This window comes from Apaloderma vittatum, unplaced genomic scaffold (genome assembly GCF_000703405.1).
Source record: "Apaloderma vittatum isolate BGI_N311 unplaced genomic scaffold, ASM70340v1 scaffold7314, whole genome shotgun sequence".
In the NCBI taxonomy this organism is placed as follows: domain Eukaryota; kingdom Metazoa; phylum Chordata; class Aves; order Trogoniformes; family Trogonidae; genus Apaloderma; species Apaloderma vittatum.
The window spans coordinates 42,280-51,611 of record NW_009714308.1 but is presented as its reverse complement, the minus strand read 5'-3'; the positions used below and the strand labels follow the sequence as shown (position 1 = coordinate 51,611).

Sequence of the window (9,332 nt, the reverse complement as noted above, 5' to 3'; positions counted from 1 at the left end):
CTCTTTTGCCTCCCCGACCTTCACCACCATCAAAGCAGCCAGAAAAATGGGTTATAAATACTGTACACGCTCACTTTCGGTTAAAAAAAAAATCTGTAAAGAAAACCAATACAAGCTGCAATGCCTATCATGCCTATTCGCATGCGTTTATGTGTATTTCAGGAGAGGAAGAAAAGTCCTGCTTAAGGTCAGCAACTGGCAACAGATCAGACCCTACAAAAACCCATTTTCGGTCCAGCACCCAAGAGCAGCGTTTGGCTGTCAGGGATGTCGTGGATGCTGCGTGCAGGCAGGCCGGCGGGGACACGGCATAGAGGGCCGTCTGCGGGCAGCCGAGGGCAAGGGCACGGTGAAAGAGCGGCCCCCTGCAGGCCCTGCCTCCCAGGAACACACGTAGATATCCTGCTGCCCTATCGCCTGAAAGGTCAGCGAGCTGCCAGGGAGCTGCCCATGGCCTCCCTGCCCAGCCAGCACTTCTCGAACTCCTGCCGCAGGCGACGTTTTAGCCTGACACCCCCAGACTGGCTAACGGCAAAACATTGTTCATAAAACAGATTAAAAAAATAAAATGAAACTAGGTTTTCCTCTTCTTTCCTTCCTGTGACTCCTCTACAGCTCTGCAATTTGGACACTGCTTTATGAGGCAAAAAAAAATAAATAAAAAAAGTGATTACTGAACTCCTGCGAGACCATTTCATCTCTGCCTCCAGCCCCTTCAAAGGCATACTGCCGGCATCGGCGTTCGCAAGCCGTGCTCTGCCAGCTGGCCGCGGCTCAGGCATCTACATTTGGTATGGTGCAAGAGGGTGATGATGCTCTTTTGTTGTTTCAGGGAAACAGTATCACAGATTATTTTTTAAAAGAGCAGTAAATTCTTGCTGGGGGACATTAGAGTACATCTGGCTTCCAGTCAGACTGTCGACAGGGAGGGAGGTGGGGACACAATGCCCAGAGCCTGGGAGGGCTGTTCAGAGTATTCTAGGGCCACAGGCATTGCTCAGCTCTTGCACCAGCAGCTCTGCTCCAAAAGCGAAGCAGTGCCCAGGGAGGTGGATGCAAAGCTCTCACCATGCCAGCAGACCCCTTGAACTTGGGGCTGACGTGAAACCCCAAATCCTGATCCTCTTTGCTCACCCTGTCATACAACCGCACTCCTGCTGGTTTCAGGTGGAGTAAGCCCTGAAGAGCCTGGATCTGTCACAGGAGCCACATCTGAGCATCTCATGGCACCGAGGGATAATCTGAACATGTGGTTTGAGGCTTTGCTTACCCCACGTGGAGCCCTGCTCTGCCTGAGGACAGGCAGACACAACTCAGCACATGCTTTATGTGCATCTGCACACAACGCTTTCAGAGAAACAGCCTGAACCACAGCTGCTCCCCGAGTCGCACTCTGTAGCTCTGTTTCTGAATGAGTCACTGGATTAGAGGCCACACGTCCAGACTGGGGTTTAGTTCCAAACCCAGCAGGCGGACCCAAGCTCCTGCTGCCAGTGACAGAGAACAAACTAGGGGAGACAAACCGCCGGGGAAGCATTTCTTCGAGATGTTTACTTATCATAAAGCACTGCCTGTCAGATGAGGTAGCCAGGTCAGTTGTGCACAGGAAAACTGATTCCCTCTGCAAGAGCCACCTATACACATACACAGCCCTGGGAGATGGGTTCCGGAAAGGAAAACCATTGCAAAGCCAGTAGCAGCAGCTATTCCCTTCCCTCCCCTGAGATCTGATGGTGGTTACTCACGTGTGCAGCTGGGGTACCCATAGAAGCCCAGGGCACACTGGTTGCAGGTATGTCCCACAAAATTCACGTGGCATCGGCACTGACCAGCTGGGCTGCAGTCGTTGTCCACCGCACCCCGGGAATCACAGGAGCAAGCTGTAAGAGCAGGACTCTCAGTAGTCTGGTGAAACGTCGTGATCCGTGGGCCAACCACTGTCGGTCTGAATTGGCATTTAGCCCCACAGGAATCAGCCATTTCCATCAGAACTAAATTCATTTCTTAATCCCCTGGAAAGACGGGCAATATTTTTGGCCAGGGTCATGGCCACACCAGGAAAATGCCACTGAGGGTTTTTTCCAGCCCATTCAATGTTCCTCATCAGTTTAGTAGGTTAATGCACTAAACAGACAGACAAAAAAAGGCATGAACTGAGACACCAGGTCACAGCAGGGCTGAGATGAGGAAGCGTGACTGATAAAAGCTGTGTTGTCCTCCAGGCTTTGGCATGATCTTGACTTCTCAACAAGCCTGCCAAATCCACAGCACAAAACCACACGGGTTTTGATTTTGAGGAACATCAGAGTCTGGCAAAAATTGGCACTTTTTTTTTCAGAAGGTGACAGACCAGCAGGAGGTGAACGTCAACATCCTTACCGTAGCAGTGAGGGTAGGAGTGATGCCCAGGACTGCACTGCTCGCACCGGGGCCCGGAAAACTCGGGTCTGCAGAAACACCTCCCGACCGAGTCGCAGCCTCCCGGCAGCGTCCCGACCGCGCTGCAGCCGCACACTGAAACCAAGAAAAACCGTTTGCCCTGTCCTGGTAGCGTGGGGCAAAGCTCATGGCAACATGTGGGGGTTTTTTTTGACATTATCAGATGGGCATTTAGCTGCTGCTCTAAACATTCAAACTACCAATCTCTGCCCCTTGCATATATCCTCCAAAACACCCACAAACCCACTTGCCAGGCCTCCTTAAAAACGCTGCCAGAAGACTCTGGCTTTGTGCCTACTCCCCCAAGCCCACGGGAAGACAGATACGCACGCTGGCACAGAGGGTAGTTGAAGTAGCCGGGAGCACACTGGTTACACAAGTGCCCTTCAAATCCTGTCCGACACAGACACTGTCCTGTCTCGCTGTCACAGGTGCCATCATACTGACCAGGGCCGGAGCACTGGCATGCTGGAAAGCAACAAGAACACTAGTAAATAAACAGCTTCTTCATCTTTCCCCTTCCTAGGAAAGGAATCTGAGCATTTGCTCCTCTGGGGTAGAAACACAGTCGCTGGAGAAACCATGGGACACAGAGCTGACAAGTAAGCACGCCTGGCCCACAGCTCACACCCACAGGGAATTTCTCAAAAGCCCCTGCACAAGCTGGGAGGACGCTGGAGGGTCAGGGTTGGGTGGAAAATACCAGCAAAAGTCATGGGAATTTGTCACTTGGAAGTGGGGCTGGAGAATTCCTCCTTCCCAGCACAAGCGGAGGGTGGGGAGAGGCACGCTCCTTCCCAGCAGGGACGGGGAGCCTGGGGCCGCTAACCCCGAGTCACTCACGCTGGCAGCCGGGTCCGTAGTGCCCTGGGGCACACTGGTCGCAGTGTGTTCCCTGGAAGTTGGGTTTACACACGCACATCCCCACCCGCGGGTCTTTGCGGCAGGCGTTGCCTTCTGTCCCACCGGCGTAACAATCGCAGTCTGGAGCGGGGAGACACAAAACGAGCGACACCACAGGTGGCTGTCAGCCATCTCTGCTGCTGGGCAGGAGTCTCGGAAGAACGGGGAAGGAGCTACCGTGAGAGGTGACAGCTCAAGCGTTTGCCTCGTAAGAACGTTCCTACCGGATGCAAGCGTTTTAACCAAACCCTGCTCGAGTGAGCTGCATGCCCAGCTCGTGGGGTCGCAGGGTGGTTCGGAGACCTCAGCATCACCCACACGTGCAAGGTGCTGGGCGGGCAGCAGGGTGATGCACAGGGCAGACAAATGCCATTTGCACAAGCCCACAGAGGGTTGATTTGGTGCAGTATCGCCCAAGAGCTGTGCAGGAATAACCAAAGCTTTCAGGGTGGGGTTTGGGCTTTTTGTGTGCTCAATCCATGCTCAGTTGCATCTGAGACCCTCCTGCTGCCAGGGCAGGTGGGTTCTCCAGGCCAGCCCAGCTTTCACCAAGAGCAGTGGTGTGGGGTGTTGGGCTGGGAGACAGAAGGGAAAAAAAAAACCATTCAAAAACCAGAAGGAGGGGGAGGTGGGGAAATGAGAAAGGAAGTGAGAAGTTCCAGCTGCGGAAAGAAAAACCTGTCTGGAAGATACAGAGTTTAAAATACCAGAAGGAAGGAAAAGGTTATCTGGAGCGTACTGGGGAGCATGAGACAGGGGAGGACTCGGTGGGAAAAGAGACACAAAAAAAACACAACGGAAGAGATGAACCGAGAGCAGTGAGCATGAGAGAGGAGGGAGGTGGCGGGGAGCAGGGGTGAGGGCACGAATGAGCTTTCAAAACAACCCAGAAAGCGACAAAGAGCAAGCGGTTGCCTGTGCACGCTTCCTAGGCACCCCCAGCAGCTCCACCCCCAGTTTTGCACGGAGGGGACCATCCGCACAGACCTACTATGCTGTCCCAAAACCAGGAAAATGCAGGGCACGCAGCTGTGGCAGACGAACAGGTTTGTATCTGAACCCAACGTAAGTGTCCGGTGAGCTGAGACCTGAACTTGCATTGAGTGGTGAGATATAACAGAAATAATAGCATGGTGGCTGCCAAAGCAGAAATGAAAATAGCACTGCTTACTTATTATCTGTCCTGCAGGGAGCACTTGTTCTCCAGTATCGTTGTGAGCGAATGCTGGAATGGCTACACAGAGAAAGAGACATTGCACAGGTCAAAGAAATCCTGTCAGGATATAAAAGGGTCAATGGTCCTGAAGCTGAACAGGCTGAATGAAAATGTGGAACATGGAACACAATGCAGACATCCCACTAAACAAAGATCCATTATAGGCAATGTTAACCTGAGCCCTGGAAAGACGTCTTTCACAGAAATTACGAGATGAGACTCTCCAGTCAAACAGGAAGCTCCCGTTGACTCCAGATTGCTGGGTTCAGCCCAGCTCGGCTCCGGCTTCCGCCCAAGCCACACGTGGATTTGTCCCCACCTGAAAGATCTTCTCCTGGGACAGGAGTGCCACGTGGCACAGGGGAAAGGCACATGGACAGCAGTCCCAGCGGGAGCTGTTGGCCCTTCCTGCACCTGCTGAGTCTGTGGAAACCCAGACCTGACCACTCCACAGTCCTACACCCCCCACTCACGGTAGCAGTGGGGGAAGTCGAGGTATCCCTCAGCGCAGGCATCGCAGTGCTCCCCGGTGTAGTTGGGTTTGCAGTAACAGCGGCCGGTGAGGTCCTCACAGGTGCCATCGGTGAAGTCAGACTCACAGTTACAGCCTGCAGAGAGGGACAAGCCACCAGAAGCTGTAACTGACTGAGACCCTCGCTAACCACAAGCACCACAGAAGCATCACCGTGACACAGAGCCTCTGCAAGAGACCCCATCATGTCAGGTTTTGCCTCCTCAGAGGGGGTCTGGCTTAGAGGGACTGCTGCCACTGTGCTTGTCCCACTGAGGGGTCCTCAATGCAGCAGCACAGCCCCGACTTGCTTCTCCAGGAGACCCCAACTGTCCCAGAGAGGTGGCAGTGGTACACTGCCACGAGGACATGGTGCAGAACAGAGCCAGGCTCCCCAGCAAAAGGGATATAACCTGCTGCTGCCTAGAAATCCCTGTCTCAGGGCATGGAGATTAATGGTCTGCAATTGGCAGCTGAAGGAGCACAGAGATGACAGCTAAGACTAGATTTCCCTTGCGGCACAGCAGGGAACAAGACAATACATTTTTACCTAATTCCAGCCTTGGAACATGCCACCACTTCTGCTTTCAGATGCTGGGGACACACAGACTGTCTGCATGCACACACACATATTTCCGTGGGCAACACCAGCTGCCGGCACGAACCACCCAAGTGGCCACAACTCTCATGGTGCTGGACTCCCCACACCAGAAAAATCTCTCAGTCCCATGCTGCAGACCACCCTCCCCAGCGTCACCAAGCTCAGGAGGGCATCTACAACCTGAAAAGGAGATGACACTCACGATAGCAAACGTAGGGAGAGTCAATGGGATGGTCAGGTGATCGATAGTATCCTGGGATGCACCTCTCACAGTTAATGCCAGTGGTGTGATGCTGAAAGACAGTGGGTTAGAGGGGCATCAGTTCCTTTGGCTGCAGGATTCATGCTCATCTGCCACATTTATTAATAGTTTCAGGGAGCAACTCGGGAGTGTCAGCACACAGACCTACACCTGCTCCGAATTCCACATACGCTCCTTTCAAAACAAAGCATTTCCTTCAAAGCGCAACCTCATATGAATGCAGCACGAGTTTCAGATTCGTCTCTGACCTTGAGCCCATTTCACTGGCTTCAGGTGGCAAAATGTCCTGATCACTGTGCTAGGAGGACAGGAGCAAGCTGTTTCCTCCCAGCAAGAAAGCACAGCTAGAAGCTTCATGCCACTGCATGAATTAACCAGCTCGCAGTCACCTTGGGAGTGGAAAAGCTATTTTCCCACTTTCATTGGGAACTTCACACTCTGAGGAGACTGGCACTTTGGTGGTCAGAGAGCAGCACCTGAGCACTGCAAACTAGGCAGGGACTTCCCAAAGTGCTCAGCACCAACCTGTCCCTCCCAATGCCCAGCAGACCTCACCCTAAAGCATCAGAAAGGAAATGGTCCTACCCAGGGGGCAGCTAGGAACCCAATTCCTGTTTTCATTACTGGTGCACATTCTTTTAATCTATGGTAAAGAGACTAAATTTCCAGGGAGAGACCTAATTAAGATACCAGAGCACGCAAGGGGGTTGGCGGAGCTGCCAGCAAGGCTGAACTCCAGGCTGAGGGTAAAGAGAAACACAAAGATCTGCAAGAGCCTTTTCCACGGGAACTCTCAGGCTTACCTGACAGTCAATGCAAACACCACCCCCCTCAAACTTGTCTTCGTGACTTTTGCTGGCTTTGTGGCGATCCACCTCTGGGTCGTAGTAGCAATCGTAGGCATGGCCGTTGCAATTGCAAGCTGAAAATACAAAGAGACGTTAGGCATGCCACCAGTCCGTGGGGGCCTGATGGGCACCAGTTGGACCTCACGCTACGAACGCTTCCTCATGGGTTTGACATTGGATGGGTTATTTTTCAACAAGGAAAGAGGCTTGAACGCATCTGAGGGATTACTCAAGCTCCCAGAAGCGGCAACTCTCTCACAAAGCTGAGGCTGCGACCGGAAAAAGCGCAGCAGGCACAAAACCAGAAGTAAAGTATGTGCAGGCATGTAGAGACGAGAAAGGGAAATTACCCAACTTTGGGGCCTCAAGAAGTCTGGTTTAGAGGGCAACATTCTTGTTCTTTTATCCCATCTGGGGTAAAGGCAAGCTGTACAGTTCAGCACCTGCTGAGGGTTCCTTTACAAACCCACAGGATTAAGATCCCACTCGTCTTTTGCCGCCCCGCGTTTGTAAGAGATGGTGGGATGTAGCTGAGCTCCGCGCTCAGCGTTCCCAATGCAGCATAAATTCCGCTGTCGACATTTACCACAGGTTTCTCTAGACAAATAAAGATGTCCTGTACGTAAACACATCCAAAGGTAATTTGTCTTAGAGACGGAATTGAGCAACAACACTTGTCTGCACGAACGCTTGGACACGGAGGAGGAACATAAGCAAAATCAAAGTCCCGTACAGACCTAGCGAGCCTCCCTGTGTGAGCCTCGACTGGATAAAATGAACTGCTGTGCAAATCGACCTCCCTGCAGCGCCAGCAACCTCCACTTCACCCAGTGTCACAGGCCACAGACCCCAGTGTCACACGCCACAGACCCCAGTGTCACACGCCACAGACCCCACCATTCTAGCGAATGGCTTCTCCGCACCGCAACGTCCAGGTGCTGGTGAAGCGCACTCAAACCCTGCTTTGCAAAGCAGCTGGGAAAGGAAGGCAAAGCCCAGCTCTGACTTACGCTGGCACTCGTTTGCGCTGTCGGCGGTGGCAGGCTTCCACGGGAACTGGTTGAAGCCGGGGCAGCAGCGATCGCAGGAGCCCCCGCAGGTGTTGTGCTGGCAGTCACACTGCAGCCTGCAAAGGGACAGCAACAAGGTCCAGCCAAGTCTGTGGCGATGACAGGGATGTGGGATGGGGAGCCGCCGCATAACCCTGCTGTGCATAACTATCACCAGTCAAGATACACGAAAAAGTGATAGTTGTTAATCCAAATACTCTGGAAAAGAGGTTTCTAAGGCCTTTTTCCCCTAATTTTTGAATTGTAAATTTTTATTTTTTTTTTTTCTTAGTCAAACACCAAACTTTGCTCTTCCAGTGTCATTCTCTCCTTTCCCTCTCCTCCACCATCACTCGTTTTCTTCACAGTGAGACAAGGATTAGAGTAAAAACAGCATGCCACTATCTAGCCAGCCCTACAGACAATAAAATGTGAAACGGCTGGAGGCAACAGTGGTAGAAATCTAAACTGAGGCAAATTACTTCCAAGGAAGTAGCACGGTGCAGGGACGTAAAGATGTCCCCACCACTGTGCAGGGGCAGCACAAAAGGAATAAATGATAGCCCAGAGCTGGAGAGGGATGGAGCCACGCGGAGCCCATCTGCTTCTCCAGGTATGCCTGTGGCTGCACAGAGGAAGGCCGTGAAACTTGCATTAAATCTTTTAGCAGATGCTGGCCCCATGCTCCCCATGAATGTCCTTACTCCTTTCAGCCGGCACAGGCAGGGCTGTGCTGGGTAAACAGGCGGCTCCGGAGGCGCCAGGCAAGAAATCTTGACAGTCGACGGACGGATCTCGTCCCTGCTCAACCGCAACGGTGATTCATTAACATCAGTGACATCACCTCCAAAACTTCCACTTAGCAGAAGGCGATTCCCATCCAACACAAACGCTTTCTGTTGTATTAGACTTATGGATAATACAGCATGTTCCAGCTTTTATCTGTGCAATTACTCATTTCCCCTCAGGGCTGGCCTGCCACTCCCATCTCTCCCTCCTCCACTGCTCTTCCATTGAAAAGCAGTGCTTAAAAATAAATGTAATTTTTTAAAGCATGAGAAACAAATGGAGCAGTCATTCTGGGCGAAATGCAGGAGCGCAGACACATTCTTCCAAGGCTGCAATTTGCTGAGTGTCACGGTTTCCACCTACAGGCATTTTTAAGATGTGGGACCTACGAGTGCATGGATAGTGAATAGCCAGACAGAGGCAGCAGCATGGGACAAGTAAACTCATTTTAATGAAAAACAGGATGATCTGGAAGTTCAAGGGAGTGCGGGCAGGATCCTGCATGTTTGCCAGCGGGGTTGAGAGGCAGGAGGTCCCAGCCCGGCTCCCAGCCCTGCTGTGGTCCTCTGCTGGCAGACACCAGGGAACACGTGGCCACGGTCCGATCTCTGAGCACTCGTGCCGTCCCATCCTCACCCTCATTCGCAGGCTGGGCTGTGAGTCCAGGCATGAAACTGAGCCCCTGACAGGTTGGCAGAAATGAGCCCTGAAACA

At 52.5% G+C, this 9,332-nt stretch overlaps 1 protein-coding gene across 1 annotated transcript in view; it reads right to left on the bottom strand.

The window, feature by feature from the left end:
- LAMA5 (laminin, alpha 5) overlaps positions 1 to 9,332 on the bottom strand; it is a 46,733-nt gene that overhangs the window by 33,232 nt on the left and 4,169 nt on the right. The window contains 9 exon segments of the mRNA XM_009868704.1: positions 1,746 to 1,880; positions 2,380 to 2,514; positions 2,770 to 2,907; positions 3,283 to 3,423; positions 4,514 to 4,576; positions 5,032 to 5,166; positions 5,873 to 5,963; positions 6,736 to 6,854; positions 7,791 to 7,906. Of these exon segments, the coding sequence (XP_009867006.1) occupies positions 1,746 to 1,880; positions 2,380 to 2,514; positions 2,770 to 2,907; positions 3,283 to 3,423; positions 4,514 to 4,576; positions 5,032 to 5,166; positions 5,873 to 5,963; positions 6,736 to 6,854; positions 7,791 to 7,906 (1,073 nt within the window).